This window comes from Heptranchias perlo, chromosome 15 (assembly GCF_035084215.1).
Source record: "Heptranchias perlo isolate sHepPer1 chromosome 15, sHepPer1.hap1, whole genome shotgun sequence".
Taxonomy (NCBI): Eukaryota; Metazoa; Chordata; class Chondrichthyes; order Hexanchiformes; family Hexanchidae; genus Heptranchias; species Heptranchias perlo.
In genome coordinates, this window is record NC_090339.1 from 46675762 (window position 1) to 46696796 (window position 21035).

At 43.6% G+C, this 21035-nt stretch overlaps 1 protein-coding gene and 1 pseudogene across 1 annotated transcript; both read right to left on the bottom strand.

Moving 5' to 3' along the window:
* Nucleotides 1-7049: 7049 nt before the first annotated feature.
* LOC137332810 (large ribosomal subunit protein eL36 pseudogene) lies at nucleotides 7050-17194 on the bottom strand (annotated as a pseudogene).
* A 2381-nt stretch (nucleotides 17195-19575) lies between these two features.
* On the bottom strand, nucleotides 19576-19845 carry LOC137332812 (serine-rich and transmembrane domain-containing 2-like). The gene has a single exon (XM_067996745.1). The coding sequence runs from the start codon at nucleotides 19843-19845 to the stop codon at nucleotides 19576-19578; it is 270 nt and encodes an 89-aa protein (XP_067852846.1).
* Between the last annotated feature and the right edge of the window lie 1190 nt (nucleotides 19846-21035).

Consider the following 21035-nt stretch of genomic DNA (forward strand, 5'->3'; position numbering starts at 1 on the left):
TCAATCAGGTAAATTGCCCCTTTAACAATCTGCCCGCCGGCATTAAGTGGGGACAGGGGACTCAGATGTGCGCAAATCCAAACGTGCCTGGGTTAAACCCGGAAGTGGGCCCATTGGAGCCGGGTTGCAATCGCGCTTCAAAAAGCTGTTATTTGAACCTCTCACCCGCCCCCAACCCACCAGTCCTTTGGGGTTAAAATTACTCCCGTACATCTCTGTAACAGTCTCCTGCCCCATCTGTCTGTTCCAGGTTTTCTTCTAGGTATTTGTCCCTCATTGTGTTTTCTCTCTCAACGTGATACTACAAATGAGGTCGCATGCTATAAAATAAGCATTCATTGTATGGAACCAACACAAATGACAGGATGAAAAAAATAATGGTGACTGGAATTCTGGAACTACCTGATATAATTACAAAATATGGACAAATTAACATATTGTATCAAATTAAATGAAAACGAGAAAGAGAATAAAAGTTTTTAAAAAAATCTCCTGAGTCTCAACTTGTTTACTTGGTAATGTGCCTAAAACTGAAAAGATTTAACAAGCCTCTGGCATGAATCAGGTGGCCTGTCAACCTGGGATCTGTCATCTATCGTCAGTCAATATGGAGCACTGTAAACAGTCGATTATTTTTGTGCATCCAATGTTGTACCCTACCCTAGCCCACTAGATTTGGCATTTCCCAGGCAGTTTTCCGCTTTGTATTCTTGACAAAGCACCTTTAACATTTTCTAAGTCTCTTTTTGTCATACTATGCTTCGAGTAGACAGAGATTAGACAAACAAAAAGCACTAAGTGGATTGGAAATAAGAAGGTCCCAGTATTCTTCCAACCATTTAAAATAAGTATTGAGAAGGTGTCTATTGATAATCCGTGCAAGCAACAGAGGCACCGAGATGGCACTATGTTCTTGTATTCTTGTACTCACCTGAGTCTTGCTCAGAAATTGATATTCTTTTCATAAATGTCCATTTTTGGCTTTTACATTTTCTACAAAGGTTGGCAGGAGACAAGGAATGAATCCATCTACTTTCTCCCCAGTCCTTCTCAGTTTTCCCAGCCTCTTACCTTCTGTTGCTGAGAGGGTAGGTAAGCAAACTGCTGCCAGGCTTCCATCAATAACACTCTGCAGCAGACCACTAGAAGGTGCACAACAGCAGCTCAATTTTCCATGCACCGTCCCTCCCCCAAATTTGGGAACTGAGTAGAGTGGGGGATTGAACATGTTTGCCACCATGTCATGGCACCGCGAGTTCACGATCCAATATGCGATGCCACCATACCCAAACGATTGGTAAAACAGACCTATAAGCACTGAATGTTTGAACTGATAAACAGTTTTTAAAATCTTGTCAGACATGAAAACTTGGCAGTGTTACTCTTAATCAAATGGGTAATTAGAAGTACAGCATTTTTATTGATGACAGAACACTTTATTTTATAGCTAACCTTTTAGCATTGCTTTCATGAGAAGCACTAATGGATTCAGGGACAATATGCCTACCTACATAAAAGCTGATTTAATAATAGGAACTGCAGAGCTGAACTCCTTATTCATCTTGCTACCATTCCCCATACATCTCTTTTAATCACTGTCCTTGGTACTCCAGTAAATTATTAAGAGTTTAAGAAGGTCAATAGCTTTGGAAACCAAAACAGCCAGAGACTTCAACCGTATCTTTAGGATTCGTCATAAAAATGACCATTGAAAGGTTACACAGATTTCATAGTTTCTAAAGCAAGGTTTACCTTTAAAGATGTAGATTCCATCTGAGTTATATGAAGCAAAAGAGAAATTAGATTAACTAGCTAGACAAATAATTGACACCTTTCCACTGACTATTTTATCTGGAGGCCTCAGCTTAGTTGAAGGAAGTTAGTCAAAGTTTTCCATTTGCTGATGGTTGTTAGTGAAATGAGATGTGACAGTTATCAGTCAAATTCTATCTATAGCACAAGATTGCCTTCAGTCAGGTACTCAATTCAGCAGTCTTAGCTCTGACAGGGAGTGCAAGCATTTCAATCAATACCAGCTGGTGCACTTTTATCCTCATCTGGGCTGTTTCTTATTTTAGTATTCCTACCCGATTACCCTTCAACAGAGATCAATTCTGTTCTAGTCCCCGGTTAGTGACATCTCCTGACTGCAGCTGAGCATTGTTTTCTTTTATATTCGTTCATGGGATGTGGGCGTCGCTGGCGAGGCCAGCATTTATTGCCCATCCCTAATTGCCCTTGAGAAGGTGGTGGTGAGCCGCCTTCTTGAACCGCTGCAGTCCGTGTGGTGAAGGTTCTCCCACAGTGCTGTTAGGAAGGGAGTTCCAGGATTTTGACCCAGCGACGATGAAGGAACGGCAATATATTTCCAAGTCGGGATGGTGTGTGACTTGGAGGGGAACGTGCAGGTGGTGTTGTTCCCATGTACCTGCTGCTCTTGTTCTTCTAGGTGGCAGAGGTGACGGGTTTGGGAGGTGCTGTCGAAGAAGCCTTGGCGAGTTGCTACAGTGCATCCTGTGGATGGTACACACTGCAGCCACTGTGCGCCGGTGGTGAAGGAAGTGAATGTTTAGGGTGGTGGATGGGGTGCCAATCAAGCGGGCTGCTTTGTCCTGGATGGTGTTGAGCTTCTTGAGTGTTGTTGGAGCTGCACTCATCCAGGCAAGTGGAGAGTATTCCATCACACTCCTGACTTGTGCCTTGTAGATGGTGGAAAGGCTTTGGGGAATCAGGAGGTGAGTCATTCACTACAGAACACCCAGCCTCTGACCTGCTCTTGTAGTCACAGTATTTATATGGCTGGTCCAGTTAAGTTTCTGGTCAATGGTGACCCCCATATAAAGTGGGATAAAGTTGGCTTGGATATCCGGCAATAAGACTTTTATTCCATTTTGGTTAATTCCTGATTACCTTCCTTCACCCTGATCCTTCTTTTATACCAAATGCTGGACTCAAAGTTGTGGGCATACTAGTTACTTAGCACACCCAACTGTATTGCTTGGACTGAAAATCACAGTCTGCATGTCGGAAGCTCAGCTCGGGATCGTACAAGACAATGAGATTCTGAACAGTTCAACTGGAGACACTGGCCAATAAATGTAAATATGCAACCATCTTATTTGCTGAATGAAGGCAAAGAGAATAAATGTAGAGCAGAAACTGACGCATCATTTTCTAAATATCAGTATTTGTGCTGTTCACATTTTACCTTTAATAAATTCTCTACCTACATGTACAAATCAAATATTTGTGGCTTTATTAACCCTATCTTTGTAATCTACTGATGCTGTCCCTTGGATAAAGAGAACTAAGCAGTAAAAAAAAGAAGCCCCTGACCACAATCTGAAAGTGAATTATTTGCATAACAATAGTTAAAATATGCCTGGTAATTGCTACAGAAACGTGTAATTAAGAATACAACTCAAAAACTACCTATTTTAATATTATTCAATTCTCTATTGAAAATGCAGATTTTTTAAAAGATGTAGGCAAAAAGAGAGGATTTCTTGAATACTTTGCTTACATAAGTGTCACTTAATTATTTTCAAAATGAAAAGCCTCACTTAAACCTCACCCACCCGCACCTCGAGAGATGACAATTCAAGCCCTGTATTGAATTCATTAATAGTAACAGAACTGACAATAAAAAGCAAGCTGCTGGCATGGCCAATGTGTACAGTTTCCCATTATTTCATTTATTTTGACAGTGTAATGTTTCATGGTAATTCAATCACAATGATTTACAGGTAGAGCAGATATAGCGTAATCCTATCAACGCTGAATTTCTTTCACAGTTTGCAGTGTAGATTTTTTTATGTCCATGTAGAGAGAAGACAATGCCAGAGAATAGAATTTCAATTTTCTTTTTCTATCATTCATTTAAGTTATTTTCTCCTTTCTGCCCTTCTCCCTCACAACTTACATATGAATCTGTGATCCTTAGGGAAATCATCTACTATCTGGGCTTTGCCAGTGATACTGGGTTGCACCTCTTGGAAAGGCTAAAACTGTAAGGGGGGCAGGGTCGTCTGGGGCAGTGGTGAAATCATGGCTGGAATTCAAGATTTTTGGCTGCCGATGAAAATTCATCAAAAAAACCATAAAGCCCCAATAATTAAACCCTCCACATTGTGAGATGGTGAAGTACATAAAAATTGGCATTAAAAAAAAGACTTCTTAATGCCTGGTTGATATCTTAATACATTTTCAAACAGCTCACTTAAAAATCTGACTGTCTGGTCCAAAACTATGCAGATGGTAACTTTAGCTCTGTTACCAGCCATTAGGAGATATAGGAATGCAATGTGACATAACTCGTCTGCTGACTCCTCTCTCCTGGTGGGAAAATCTGTCTTTTTTGCAGCACCTTTTAGAATCATAGCAGCTATAAAAATAGATGATCTGAATCAGTGCTTTAGACTACAGCATGTCTCAGTGGGCTACTAAATTCAGCATTTCAGTAGCCTGACTAGTTATTAATCAAAACATGAATTTCTGTGCCCATTATATATTTACTTTCTTTATTGTAAGGGTAATTTCTACAGCTTGTGATTAGCGAGGGCAGAACAGTAACAGAAATGTAGATCTATATTTACAATAGTTTTAGAATTAATTATCACTGGTTAATTCTTCACTGAATTTCATTTTTTTGCTTCTCCATTTCCACTCAGAGGTGCTAAAGATATACTTTCAAGATGGAATATCTATTACTCTCACTTGACGTTGACTCTCTCCCGTGGATCTCAGTGAAAGTGAATATTTCCCAGATCTATGATCTAAGATTTCCTGAACCTTCCAGATATCTGTGCAGCGTTAATGGTGAATATGTGGTTATATAATGATACCCAACTATTGGTTTGCTTGGATATGCAATAACTGTTGATAAGACAATGCATCAGAATTGTATTCTAGGACTAGCAATAGGGACAGAAGTATATTTGAAATAAATGATCTTCAGTTCATTTACAGCCTGGACTAAACCTCTCTCTCAGAGTTTAATAAAAGTAAAGCACCATGTTAACAGAATACCTTTATTTAAACTATAAATCTCCAATTCAATTATATTGTCTAAAAGCTGTCTTAACACTTCCCATTTTTTCTGACATATGTATTTTCATTCTTTGAAAGGTATTAACTAATGGAGATAATCTGGAGCTGTGTGCTTGGTCAGCAGAGGGTGCTGAAGAATGACTTAGGTTGGAAGTCCTGTCAGTTTTCTGTCCTTCCATCAGCGAGGTCTACCAACCCACCCAATGATCATAGGATGGATATTTGAAATATCTTATTTGCATGTTGGCTATTTCACATGCAAATAAGATATGTGTTGGTTATTCTCTTTGTCTTGCTCTCTGAAACTCTTTCTCATTCTCTCTGTACTGATGGGCTGGGAACAGAGGTCCAGATACATGTAGCGCAGCAGGTCTCAGAAAGGCCACTGATGAGTGGAAAATGAGCCACAAGTGGGCAATAATATGACGGAGGGTTGTATTACATACGAACATAGGAACAGGAGTAGGCCATTCAGCCCCTCGTGCCTGCTCCGCCATTTGATAAGATCATGGCTGATCTGTGATCTAACTCCATATCCTTGCCTTTAGCCCATATCCCTTAATACCTTTGGTTGCCAAAAAGCTATCTATCTCAGATTTAAATTCAGCAATTGAGCTAGTATCAATTGCCGTTTGCGGAAGAGAGTTCCAAACTTCTACCACCCTATTAAGTGTACCACTGGTAAAGATAGAAAATTTTTTAGCTTTAGTGTGACTGTGCTTAGGACCCGTTTTGCTGGTCAGGTTTTATAACTAATTGACCTATCTTGTAACTGTCCTATTTCTCCTCCTCCCATGCAAAACGACTGACATCACTGCCATTATCTGTAGTTGTTTATCCAACATTAATGCAGTACTTTAAAACCGTAGTCCAAATAGAATTGAAATATAAAAATCAGAAGGTGAGGTAGGGTGCTTTGATCTTTTACTTTACATAAACTCAATTAGGAAATATCAGACCCTCACTTCTAATGTTTCTTCTTTCACCAAGTCCAAAATGGGGCAAGGAATAGGTGCCTGGATCAGTGCTTGAGTTCTGATGCATGCATTCCTAATTATGAAAGGTCATTGAGAATCTTAATAATGATGCCACATCAAAAGATACATTAGAGTGAAAAAGAATTGATTTATATTTTAAGAATTAGACTTTTGCTGCTGAGTTTACATTTTAGAATTTTTAAGACAGCCCACTCAAAAATGAGACTGTCTGGACTAGGACACGTGGTTACCCTACCCTTTTAAATCCAGTGGAACCACTTCATTGTTGCTGGGCGCTCCATGTGTATTTGCCATCTGGTGCCTTCAGGGGATCAGGGACTGAAGGAATGGTGTCAAATGGTGTCTTTAATAGTGACTAAAATTGAAACTGATGTAAATTGGAAAATGCTACTTCATTTGGCTACAAAAATGAAAATAAGCTGTGTAGGGGTTAAAAAGCAGCTTGTCGCCTCTCTGGGGATCTGTGTAACGTCTGTTTACAGCCTTCTTGAGTGAAATGGACGAATAAATAAAATACTGAGATGTCAATGTCAATCACCACACCACAAACATGCAAGCTGAGATAATGACCTCTCTCTCTCACTAACGACCAGGTTCCTTTGCAGAAGTTGTAGTTACTAAGTGCATTAACCCGTAGCTGCTCTTTGCATCTTTACCATCATCTAATGTACTCCCTCCAAAACAATTATCTTTCTAACACTCAGCAAAGACAAGTTAAGGGAAGATATAACAAATGCATGCAATATAAAAATAAAATTCCACGAGATTACCACTGATCTCCTTAACCTCAGCAGGAAAGCAGCGGAAACCCTAGATCAGTGATGTAAGTGGCCATTTACACATGTTTCTGGGGCTTCTGCCGGCCTCTTGCAGAATGTCTGGTGAGAGACTGGGGACAGCCATCTGCAATTTTAGGGTCAAATTGTTTTTCTGTATGAAATGTCTTCCACAGATTACAGCCATTTCTTTTTTTTTTAACTTTGAAATAACTTTAACAGTAGCAACTTTGGACAGTTTAATCCTTCTTTGCAGCTGCCTTCCTCATTGCTGCCAGCACATTGATGAGTTCTTCTCTCTTCCTCTTGGCACGGATGTGGGTGCCAACTCTCTTTTTGATGAATTTGAGTGCACTCTTGTCTTTAGAGACCTTCAGCAATTCCATTGCACGCCTTTCATAGGGGGCAAAACCATAGACCTCACGGATCTCTGACAAACTTGGTGTGCTTGGTCAGGCACCCTCTTCTATGGCACTTGTTGCTGTCGGCTGTGGTCAGGGCTGGATCATGTTAGAATAGAATCTTTTTTTTTTGTTGTGTCTCAAACAATTGGTTTGTTCTTTTACTGTGGAACATTCTAAAGTCTTTGATTTTGGCTAAATGGAAGTGCAAAAATAAGGTGGTGAGGTAAGGTGTTTTGCATTAGATCTTTATTTACTTTACATAAACTCAACTGATGTGGCATCTCCACATCATGATATTTCCATTGTTGGACTGTACACATGTTGCATTTTGGAGAACTCACTATGAGAAGTTGATGCTGCAGCAATATTGTAAAATGCAACATCTTTAGATCTCAGTCAGACCCTCACTTCTATTGTTTCTTCTTTCACCAAGTCCAAAATGGGGCAAGGATTAGATGCCAGGATCAGTGCTTGAGTTCTGATGTGTGCATTCCTGATTATTGAGAATCTTAATAATGATGCCACATCAAGAAATACATTAGAGTGAAAAAGAATTGATTTATATTTTAAGATTTAGACTTTTGCTGCTGGGTTTACATTTTAAAATTTTACATTTCAGTGGAAATTTTTACCATTTCTTGTTTTGAGGAGTTCACTTGTGTTTCAACAATGTTAGTTTTTTAATTTAAATTTTAAAAAATAGAAGACTGGATGGACAATGTGTCAGGGACTTGTGTTCAAAACTAGCCTCGATGGGAGGAGGGATGACGGTCTCCTCTTGAAAGAGAGGATTCAAAGTGAAATGAGTTTGGGACAGTCTTAATAAAGTCCAGTACCAGTGCGACCTCAGTTGAAGAGGTTGGACTGCAATTTACTTGTGACCTGTGGTTTGTGGAATTTTGTCTGATTCACAAGCTATATAAGGTTCCTGTGTGAACAGCGAGAATGAAAAAGAAACCTCTGCAAGCTGTGGGGCTTGTGAGTGAATTGAGTGAATTGAGATTATTGGTAACACTGCAGTACAAAACTGTCCAAAGTTCAGCACAAATTGGCAGGGACTATAACAGCAAGCTCATTCATAGGAGAGTCACAAGGATAGCTGTTGTGAGGAATGGAAAGATTCATGTTGGTGAAGTTGCTGGTACTCATCTGAGATTAGAGGTTGAGGGGCCTTTACTCTGCACCTGGCTGTGTTTTGCTTGATCTGGGTATGCTAATGCTGACATTGAATGCTGAAAATAGAAGCATGTTCCAATCCCCAACACTCACACCCCCAACCTGAGCACAAAAACTTACCATAATTATAATAAAAAAGATGAAAATAATAAACTAGCATCACAGATTGTATTCTCTCACCATTCTCTTGGTAAGAGCACATAGAACTGAACCATATAGGTGGAGGAGATTCCATCTTCAGTCCTTGGTCTACACTAAGTTAGCTGCTCTGGGCTGGGCAGGGAACAAATCAAAGAGTTCCTGTCCTGATCACTACCTACTCTTGATGGAAAGAGCACGTATTAGAACAGGATTAACTGTGGCTGGGATGCATCCCATGGTCAAATAGCTGCTGACACTGAGGAAGTGGGGAGAGGAGAATATCTTCTGGACAGCCTTGCAATATGATAAATATCTCCACTGATGAGTCATGAGGAACTTGGGGTCAATGTCAGTTATCTGGTTGATTGCACGTGTGGAGATATTAATTCAAACTTGTTGCTGGTCAGGACTCATTCTCAGTTTATAACATTGATAAGAGTATTGTGACTACAAACCTTTGGAATTACAACTTATATATAATTTAAGAATAATATTATACCATTGCTTATAATTTAATACTTTAAGCTTAACAATAATGCACGCTGGTTGTTTCTGTGACTTAGGCAGCAAGGCCTTTGATGGGAATTGTATACATAATGCAGACAGTCAGTATTATCAGAGCAGTGTCTGTTTGCTTGAGGATGAAAATCAGTACTGCTCTTGGCTCCTCACCTCAGTGCCATTCTTAGCTCGACCTCCTATTGCTGCTCTAAGTGATTAAATACCACTGCATGCTGTGGGCAAGAATTCTCACAAAATCATGAGCATGTTCAATCCTCTGGAAAGGCAGCAGCAGGAGGTAAGCAGTTGGGAACAGTGCTGATGGGAGAGGTGAGAAGTGCACCAGTTAGAACTAGGGGGAGGGGGGATAAATGTAACGGCTTGAATTGGGGGAAGGCTAAGACAAGTGCCAGCATGATCTGAGGCAAAGTAGGAAAAAAGCACTAATTTAAATTGAGGGGTGAGAGGTAGGAGAGTGCCAGTGCGACTTGAGTTGGAGGGGGTGGAGTGTCAGCATGAACTGAAGGGGGAAGAGGAAGGAGAGTGCCTCTGTGAACTGTGTGGAAGGGGAAAGAGTGTGCATCAGTGTTACTGTGACAAGTAGGTAATTAAAAACAATTTAACAATCAAATTTAGCAGAGTATAAATACATATCCACAATAGCGCCTGGTTTCACCACAAGAAATAAGGGAAAATTCCCGTAATATTTGTCACGATCTACGACTACATAAGTGATAGAATGTTGGTATATGCCCATTTTGTATCCTGAAGCACTATTAGTGTCACTATATGTCATATGCCTATATTCAGGGCTGGTTTTGAGTTGTCAGCTTTTTAGAAGCTGTTGGCTTACTTCTGTTGTTTTCCCAGGTTGGCACAAAGCCAGCCAATGCAACTGGCCGCAGGCATCAGCTGAGAGCTGCTGCAAATGGCTTTAATATAAACCCTCGGGATTTCTGTTTTGTTTTCGTCATTTCGATAAAAGACAGCCAGACTTTTACAGGATATGCCTTGGTTTTTTGTCAGGTTGCATGCTAATTTCCCTAGAGGGTTGAAATCCATCATAAAATTCAGTCAGTAATTAATTGAAGGAGAGGCCTCTGTGTCAAATTTATAACTGTACAATTCAGCACTATTTCATAAGCATAGGCAACAAGTCACCTGCACTGTCACAGCATTGAAAACTCCCACATATCCTATAAAAACACAAATCAGAAACATCCTCATGTTTGTCCAACACTTTAAAACTGCTCCCACATCTGGGGAAGGAGACAAGAGAAAGCTCGTCTCTACCTACAGCATCTCTCTTTCCAACACAACCGTTATTTTTTATTTTATTGACACTATGGTGAGTGCTCCGCTGAACTTTCATCTCCAAATATGAAGAGCTACACACTCTTTCTCCTTTCTGCATTCTCACTGTGTTGAAATAATGATTCATCGCACTATCTTCTACGCTAACTCATTCTTTCCTGGGACCTCAAAACTGTGGAAAGTTTTACTTCCTTCAGTTTTCAGTTTCTCCCACAATCTATAAGCATTTAAAACCCAAGCTATGTTTCAACTAACCATTACTTTTATCTAGTGGTATATTATAACTCCCAGACCGTATTAGAATCACATGAGCGGGTTTCCCACCCGATTTGCTGACATGCTTTGAAACCCACCCAATTCTGAAGTGTAACCTCCGGCGGGTCAGCCAGAGGACTATTTAAAGCGGGAATGCACCTTTTAAAGTGAGGTGGCACTGCCTTTTGCTTAATTTCACTGTGGGGTGCTCCGGGAAGAAACTATTTCACAATGAGTTGCAGGTAAGCCCCCAGGTTCTCTGAAGTCTCCCTGGGGGTCCTGCTGTAAGAGGCCAGGGCGAAGAGGGAAATTTTCTTTCCAGCCAGTTGGAGAAAAATCCCAAAACACCAAGTCAACCAGGCATGGAGAGAAATTGCTGAGATTGTCAGCTCCAGGAGCATCACCCCAGGACCTGGATGCAGTGCAGGAAGCGCTTCAAATGACCTCTCACGAGTAGCAAGGGTGAGTACGGCTCTTCATTTCTCCATATCTGTCAATAACACAGGGCAGCCCTTCACCCCTCCCCCACCACTCTCAACAATTCCCTTCCCTCCATCATTTCCTTCACCATCCATCATAAAGCCACACTACAGTACCTCTTATTCTCATTACAAACACACACTCACCTATTTCTTGCTCACTTCACATTAGCCACTGGAAGCATTCTCCTCTCACTTGCTACCCTTGGTACAACCACAAATTTCTCTCGGGATTCCTTTCTCATCACACTTCACGCACTTACTTCCCATGAAACGCCTTCTCATTCTGCTTGTAGCTTACTTCTTCTCCCTTTCAGCATATGCACTACCAGCCCAAGCACAACACATCTGCGCTCTCCTTTCAGTAGCCACTCGCTAACTCGCAGGAAAATATGGTGCACAATAATTGTGACAGGAGACAGACCAGGGGAGGACCAGCTAACCTCAGCAAGCTGGAACAATATGCCATGGAAATTGAAGCAGGTAATGGTGGCAGGGACAGCTAGCCGGAGGGCAAGATGCTCTCTCAGCTCTGCGCAAACATTCCTGGAAGGGTGGAATAGTGGGGGGATGATTGATTGTTGCAGGATAAAGGTGTTATGACAGCTGCCTGTGAAACTGGCACAGACATGCATGATCCTTTTGCAATGATTACAGACCAGCTGGACAGTAATTGAGTGAAAGCTCTTCTGACAAAAGCTACTAGCTGATATTCTGGTGTTTTGATGGCTATTTGAAGGAAGCCAGCCACGGCTGCAAGTCCCAGAGCTCTCTCATTTTGACCATTGGCATCCCTGGAAGGAGGCTTAGGCAAAAAAGTTAAGGGCGGTGGTGATATTCATAGCCACGGGCAAAGCATGGCTACCTGGCCAGGCAGCATGTCTTGCTGCAGAAGACTGCAGAGATCAGTGACAGTCTGCCTGGAGAAGCATAGCCCCCTCATGCACTGCTCCTCAGAGATATGCAGGAAAGTGACTCTTGACTTATAGCCCTGTGAGCAGTTATGAGCAGCTCTCCTCCCCTTGGGGCCAATTTTCGGATGGCCGAGCGGCTGCGCTGGGGGCGAGGGGACTCCTAAAATGGCGGGTTCCCCAGTGACGCGTTCGGATGCATGCAGGACTCCCACCGGCAATTAAAGCCGGCAGGATGCTACTTCACATAGTTTTTTAGATACTTGAGGTACTTGACAGACCTCATTGAGTGGAGATTTTGGCAGGGGTGCAATTTTGAAGGATCCTCAGCGTTTTTCCTGTGCTGTGGGAAACACTCCCTGTTGGAGCAGACGTGTTTCAGCCAGCAGCCAGTGGGAGATTCAAAGGATTATTTGACAGGTGGGGGGAATACCTCATTTATTGCAGCAGGGCACTCTGTCACTTCAGACAAAGTTTTGGTTGCAACACCTTTGTCTTTCCACTCAAAATTCTTAATTTATACCCTAAACTCTGCTGTACAAACACATTTACCTACTTTGCGGACCCCCTCAAACTCACACCGTCAGAATGGGGGGCGCTATAGCTGCATTCATCACTTCATCCAAGGACGAGCAACATCACCAGCCTCGCCAGGCACGCCGTCCACCTCTGCCACGTGGAGCTCCACAACACAGTTCTGCACCACAGGCACCTGCACAACAGCAGGGAGGGCAACAACAGAGAGAGCGGTGTCACAGGAGGCACGACCCTCGCCACAGGGTCTACAGACCGAGGCTCAGCTTCCTGAACCTCTGTGAAGAGCAGTGCATACGGAGGTTCAGAGTCAGTCGCCAGGTAGTTGCAGACATCTGCAGACTCCTTCATGCCGAGCTGCTCCCGGCTGGCCCGAGCAGCAACTTCTTACCTGTCGCTGTCAAAGTCACCACTGCCCTCAACTTCTTCACCTCCGGATCGTTCCAGGGTGCCACCAGGGATATCGCCAGGGTCTTTCAGTCGTCTGCACACAAGTGCATAAGGCAGGTCACCAACGGCTTGTTTCACAGGGCCCCGCACGATATCAACTTCCCCATGGATGACCTCAGTCAGACAGAGAGGGCAGTGGAATTCCACGCTGTGGCTGGCTTCCCACGGGTGCAGGGTGTAATCGATTGCACCCATATAGCAATACGAGCACCTCCACACGAGCCAGGACTGTTCATCAACAGGAAGAGCTATCACTCCATCCACACTCAGCTCACCTGTGACCACCGCAAGAGATTCCTACACGTGTGCGCCAGATACCCTGGCAGCTGCCACGATTCCTTCATCCTCAGGGAGTCCAATGTCCCGCCCCTCTTCCACACACTGAACACCCGCAAGGGCTGGCTCCTCGGGGACAAGCGATACCCCCTGCACACATGGCTCACGACACCTCTGAGGAACCCCACCACTGAGGAACAGCGTTGATATAATGACAGCCACATCGCTACCAGGTGTACATTGAGCATGCTATAGGGCTGCTCAAGATGCGCTTCAGGTGCCTTGATTGTTCTGGGGGAGCGCTTCAATATGCACCAGACAGAGTGGGACACATTATAGTTGTCTGTTGTGCCCTGCACAACATGGCACAACAGAGAGGGGTGCCGCTAGAGGAGGCCCCATCCACATCTGCCACCCATATTGAGGAGGAGGAGGCAGAGGAGGAGGAGCAACCCATGGGCAGAACAGCGGCTCACCTGGCTGCTCGTGAGGCCAGGTAGTCAATGATATGTGAACGGTTCTCCTAACATCAGACACTGTGAAGAGTCTAGTCCTCACTACCTGGACAGAGGAGCAGCCACACCAGACCCCACCACCCCCACCCCGCCCCCTCCCCCGCCCTCTGCACAAAATAGTCGTGCAACTACACATACACCCACTGTAGATTGACCCAATGGTTGGCATCAAGTGTGGGTGTTCATGGTGAACGTTACGAAAGGGACTTATTACACAAGCCAGTCAAGAATGGCCAAGACGTGGCAGTAGTGGTGACAATAATTATATTTAATGTGCCATTAACAAAAATCAGATATAAATAAAAAACATGACAAACCAGCAAACACCCTTGTGCATCCCCTTTGTGCTCACAAAACCTTCGCCTATGCTTACGAGTACTCCTACGTGGTGATTCCCCTGTGGCTGCAGCAGAGGTAGTGACAGGTTGCTCTTGTTTATGCCCTGACCGATTAGATGCTGTGAGCCGACGCCCTCTGGGTTTCGGTGCCCGTGAGGGCCTCTCCAAAGACTGCTCCTCCTGCACCTGTGCAGGGGCAGACTTGGCCACCTGGAAAGGAAGCAGCATTGCGGGTACTGGTTGAGAGGGGGGCAACGGGTGAGACGTGGGAGCGCTTTGAGTGGCGTCCCCACTTCCATGTCCCCTTTTGCCATCATCCCTCTCCTGGGCCAGGCCCACATCACTCCTACCACCCTGCTGGATGACAATTTGGAGGACATGTGTGAAGCCTTGTAAGGCCAGTGCCAGAGTATCTGCCTGCCTGTTTAAGGCGACAGAAAGTTGCTTACCCTGAGTCTGAAGGCCGTTGTCAGGGCCTCAGTGGACTCATTGGTGAGCCATGCTTGAAGCTCCATGGAGGCTAGCCTTCCCTCCATCACAGACATTCCGCACTTACCCGCGACACTATCTCAAAGATGCCCTCACGTCCCTGTGACAGATGCCCTCACATCCTGTACCTGTGCCACCATTCCACTCATGCAGGAGTTGGACTCCTCTATCCTCTGCGCGATTGTGGAGAGTGCGCATGGCACCTGTTCCAGCACCTCGCAAATGTGCTGCTGCCCCTCGATCATTATCCTTGTAAAGGATGGCCCCCAGGGTTCAGCATCTGTGTCCAGCTGAGCAGAGCCTGGAGAAGAGTGCTCCCACCGACACGGACTCTCCACAGCTGCCCCTGCCACCAGTGTCTGCTTGTGTTCACATGTGTGGTGACTCACCATGTGCGACCCCAACTAACTGAGGCTGGGGACCCACCGAGGTGTGTGTATCTGCGCTGGTGGACGGCTCGCTCAGATGTGACAGTGCCCCCTCAGAGGCCGGCAGGTCCTCTGAGGAATCGCCCTCCGCCGTCACAGCAGTCGCTGAAGGCCCTGTAAGAGAACAGAAGGCAATATTAAGCATGATGACAGATGTTGAGGTGCTGAAGATGGCAAGGCATGTTAACATCATTTGCTATTGTGAGTGCTGAATGTTAATGTTCTGTCACCAGCCGTTTGTTGGGTGGCAGTCTCGACGTCCCCGACGGACAGGCACTGGAGGGTGTGGCTCCCTTCAAGAGCCTCCTGCTCTGCATCCATGAGGACGACCAGATGTTGCGGCCCCCCTCCGGTCTTCGCCCTGTCCCGTGCATTCTGGGCTCTCTTCTCCTATAAGGGGAGAAAGTAGAGAAGCGTGAGTGAGGGATGGTGACGTGGCCAATCGGTGAATTAATTGGTTTGGGAGAGGCTGACCGTGAAAGAGATGCATCAGAGGGTGAGTATGAGACAGAGCCATGTCATTGTATGAGGATTGAGTTCAGTGGTAGCAGTGGGATGAGTACTGGGGAGGTGAGTAAGTGCAGGTAAGTTGAGGATGCGGTTTGAGTGGGTGTGAGGAGTGATGTGATAGAGTAGTGTTGGCAGTGCAGAAGGAATTGTGGGGTGGGGACGGTGATGTGGAAGACAGAGTTAAGGAGAATGAGTAAATATACTCACTTTGGCTAACCTAGTTAGGTCACTGAAGCGCTTCCCGCACTGTATCCATGTGCGGGAGACGTTGCTGCTGCTGGTGACCTCCTCTGCCGCCTTGAGCCAGGCCTTCTTGGTAGCAGAGGCAGGCCACTTCCTCCTGTCTGCTGGGTAGAAAATATCCCTCCTCCTCCTCACCCCATCCAATAAGACCTGGAGTGAAACATCGGTAAATCTGGGAGCAGCCTTTCCCCGGTCTGCTCCATTGTGTACTTTTGGTTGTTTGCTGCAGGAGCAGCATTGGAGGGCTGCCCCTTTAAATAGGGCTCCTCCAGCTGACAGCCTGTGATGCGGGTGCGCAGTCCGCCCGCTGTGCAGGTTGACGACGGGAAACCCAGAAGCCACGGCAAGTGGCTTCAATTTACCTGCGATCGCGTGGGGAACGGACGGATTTCACTGGGTGGGTTACCCACGGGTCCAGTCGCCCCCCCCCCCCAACCTGCTGCCATCCCGCCTCCTAGGTAATATCGGGGCCCTTATGTCTTCTAACAGACCCATCTGCTGCTTCTTTGTTGTTGAGGCTGCTGCTATTGTTGCTGCTGTTCCTCCAACTCTTCCTCTATCCAAAACAATGAAGATAGAATGGTATCCATCATAAGCACTCCATCATTTATGTAGCATAAACACCGGTACGGACCTGTTGGGCCAAATGGCCTGTTTCTGTGCTGTAAATTATATGTAATTCTACGTAATGAGTTTTGAGATTTTATTTAGGGTGAGAAAGGCAAAAATAAGCAGAAGCAAGCAACCTTCAAGCTCAAAATCCCTCGGAAATCCAAGAAGCACAATAGCACACAGATCCCTACAACCTGAGTGCCAGCACCTGACTGCCCCTTTAAATACTGCATCCAGTTGGCCTCTGAAACCAATCCCGTGAAGTTTTAATAAGCGGGTTGGACGCTCGGTGGGACTTACGATTTTTCCAGTTAAAAACGAATCAAGGTCCTAAGTGCATCATAGGACCCTGATTTGCAGTGGGGCGTCTCAACACCCTGCACCATTCCCGCCAGGCGGGTTGGGTTAAAATCGCCCCCAAAGAGTAAACTACAATTCACGTTTTAAAACATTTTGTGCATTGACTGCTTGTGTAGATTGCAGTGGAAATTATACTTAAAGTAATTTATTAGGTGGTTCTGGCCTTCATTCTACTTGTACAGATAAATTTAAAGATCCAAACCTTGAGATTTTTGATCACCCACGAGGGAGTATGAAATATACAGCTGTGGAATGTGTCACAGGTTTTCAATAGTTTACTGCTCATCTATTTAAAGTGTCTCTGAACCCAGCTCTGCTCAACTGAGTGCCAGTGAGTGCAGCACACTAGACTATTTAAAAGCCCAACGGTAGTTGCAGAGGTGGCGCTTACCCTCCAGTAATGCCTCCATTCCCCAACAGCCTTCTGTCACCCATGGGGACGCTGAACTGGTCAGTGTAATAATTGCAGCAAAATTCATGTTGAAGAGGCACACTGCCAAAGAATTCAGATGCGCCATTGTTGAATTAATTCCATGGCAGCAGATGAGCTACCTAGTCATTTTAATCTCCCCTATGAAAAACTACTGTATGTTTCTTTGAAAGCTCAATAATACAGCCTTACTGAGCAACAGCATTTTATAAAAAAACTGTTACCAATTTCACTGCCTGTTTTATTTTTACGTAGAAAACAGGAAGCAGTGCAGAAAAGGAAATAAAAATATATGTTTCATCTTATATCCTGGTTTTCTATCAGTTTTAATGCCCATCTCTAGTGTCATTGCCATTAAACAACAGCAGAAAACATCCCCAATTTTTGGGCAGAGTAGCATGAGTATTATTCTGCAACTAGCTGTGCTGTACCTGACCTCGGAGAGCTTGAAGCTGAAAGTAGCTGCCTGAAATGGGAAAGTGTTCCATCCCTCTGTGCTAACATCCCTCCTCCTCGAGAAGCGTAAAATTCACAGACAAAAATGTAAAATAATTTTTTTTAAATGAAAGACACTATACCTACTCAAACAAAATCTTTTGAAAGGAAGTCAGCGACTCCAGCTCCCAATATGATGTTAACAACACAAAGTTAATACCGCACTCAGTCCCCAGTGAAAGAGTTAATGGCAGCACTGAACCTCCTCATTGAGATTCAGATCACATTTCTCTCTGTCTATTGTATGAATTTGTCCCACTGCTCGATACTAATGACAAAAAAAGCTTTGCTTTACAATGTGCAACAAGCAATTACTTCAAAATTAAGCTTTTGGTCTTGTGTGGAAAATGATTGGAATTCCCTCTGTTCATCCCCTCCCTCCCCACCCCATAATTTTCTTCCCTCCTTTCCCAGAGATATTGAATCACATAGTGTTTTGCTTCATGGGTGCTGGCTTATCTCCCGTACTTCACTCGAGTGGCCATTATTCACCTCTGAGACTTGTTAGTGAGTGTTGGCAGGCTATTCCACTTCGGAAAGCATCACAATCGCGCCTCATTCAACGTCCATACATGCGTACTACCAGCAGGAGTCACTGGATAGTAAGCAGGAGCAGAAACCCAGGCTGATTTTTTTGATTATTTCCTTCCTACTTCTATATTTTTTTTTAACTACCTAATGGCAGCAAATAAATATCATGGCCCTTCAAGTCATAAAAGCCTTTTTTATTATGTTATTTCTTTTGTTCTGTTCTCTCATCATTCCCCAACTGATAAGCTAGGCCAAGCTACCAGTTCCTAAATCTCTCCTGATACACAGTGGGTACATAGTATCCTGGGGTGCCTCATGGCACCTACTTCTTGAAGAATCCTGGATGTAAACCTGCACCCCAGTGGCAAAGAGCTGACGACATTATCAAATCTGAAGGCCTAGCCTGCCCAAACTCCTTTCAAAATGCGTACTTGCTGATGCTACGGTGGGCTGCTGCCCTAACATTGTAAGTTTTTTTTATATAAAACATTCACTTCCATAATATAAATTACAGATCACAGAAGTATTAGTCAGAGATTTGGATCTTGAGGCAGTTTAACAAAAAGAACAAATATATATTACTTTTTATGTAAAATTATAGATTCCCAATTTGAAATTATTTCATTGACTGTTTTAAAATCAATAACATTAGCAGATACAATTGTCTTGGTAAGATGTGGCACCTTACTTTCATCAGTAAAATCACATTTTGCCATGCGCCAGCCTTTTTGTGTATAGTGTAACATTGTATTGTTTATGACACATTTTCAAGAAATATTTTAAAGAGATTTTCCCTAGACTGCTGTCAAAACTAGAAAACTCTACATACCTCTTTAAAACATTGGATAAAGTACCACCTAGTTTCTGTCTATGCAGATTTCATTTCCTGATGAATCTTTATTTTTATTTCAAGTATGAGTTGAAAATTCTAACAAAGCTGGGTTAAAGAAATGTTAAATAGAACCAAAATATATCATTGTTAATCATAATATCCCTCATTTAATCCAACATAGAGGGTTTCTTAATGAATAGTTTCATAACTAATATACATCAACTTAATGAATAATATTAATATATTAATGCCTTGTCAATGCAATCTGTGTTGAGTCTACAGATTTGATAATGTCATAGACTTAAGCTGATGTTTGTGACATTTCCCAGTTTCATTTGTTTAACTGCTATCCATCCATAACTGACTGTGATGACTGACTGTGATGATCGACTGTGGATCAGAATGCTAAGCGGCTGCATATCTCCAGAACAGGGTCCCAAAAGGAGTTAAATATTGATTCAGCATCTTCATTCCTTTTTGTGAACATACTCAGCCAAACAAATCTGCTCGCATTTGCCAAGCCAAAGTCTAAAAGCTGCCGACTTCCACGTTGGTGAAAACATCTGTGTTGCCGGCACTTTCCACGGGTGAGGAAACGGGAGCGATGACATGCTTTAATCTGTACAGCACAGTGACCATGATGACAAGCAGAAGCACCAACAGACTGATAAATATCGCCACATAGGTGTAAATGTTTGACGGTTTACCCACCGAGTCCTCCACGTCCGTAGACACAGTTGGTTGGTGGAACATCACAGCAGTGAAATTTCCAGGTTGTCTGAAGTAAAATTCAGTCATTGTCGAAGTTTAAGGAAATAAAAGCAAGTCACAGGTTTTGCATTTTGAAGCAACTCGGAGATCTAGGGGTAAAGTCGAGGCTTCCTTGAGCATGGAGATTTGCAGACAATCACTCAAGCTTTGCCAAGTTTCTCTTAATACTGTCTTCAAGCTTGAAATGTGTTCTCAAAGCATGTCAAGGACAGGTGGCTTCACAGTTCCGTTGCATTACAACTCTCCTGCACAACAGATACACACAGACACGAGAGCGCAAGAGAGCAAGCGAGAGTGAGAGGACAACATTTCATATTAGCCTCATTTACTTAAACAGATGCTTCCCACTAGAGGAGCGCTGTTGATAATCACATTACCTATTTGACAGCCGGCTTGCAATGTCTCTGGCAGATTTTATGAAGCGAATCACCAGTACCATCTCTGTAACTGACAAATTGTCTCATAGGCTAAAATCCCTCTGAACTCATCCCTCATGTCGCAGCTCCTTGCAAATAACAGTCTCCCTTCCAATTGTCTCGTTCTCTTCGATGCCCTTCGGCAGTAAGGGAGTCGTCAGTGAGTAAAACATCTTTTGCCTAGTCAGCACCATCATAGCTTTAGGGGAAAATTATGTCATTTTTGAATAAAGATATATTAATTTATCTTCCACTTAATGATTTTACAGACTAGTTAGGAATCATTTATATTTTTCATCATTTTCAAAAGAGTACAAAGAATCCCTACGGGTGGTTGTTAATATTCCATTTACACATTTTTATATAGAAAATTGATTTGCCGTTCCAATTATCATTTGTTTTTGCAGGTTGCACTAGGGTAGAATTAGGAGATGGAAGATAGAGTAAAACAATATTCTTTGAATCCTAAGCTTATGAACCCTGATCAATGCATTTTCTTCCCTCTGCTAATTTTAGTGGAAAACATAGACATTAGCATAAAGCAGTGTTCGCTCACATCTAATATTTTTTTCCAGTACAATTTTCCCCCCTCCCCACCTGAAAACAGTACTCCCTCATTAAGGTACAGTTTCAAGAGTAGAAAGTGCTCTCCGGTACTTCCACCTAAGTGACCATTACCTGTGTTAGGCTGTCTAACTGTGGAGGACATCACAGATGAACTTGGTCCTGTCCTGAAAACTTGGTCCCCACGTGCTCACTTCCATTAGGGGTCGCTGTATCGCGATTGGGGCAGGAACCCGT

What these genes read in the sequence shown, in the direction of transcription:
- LOC137332812 (XM_067996745.1), bottom strand. Translation starts at nt 19,845, where the DNA reads ATGACTGAATTTTACTTCAGACAACCTGGAAATTTCACTGCTGTGATG.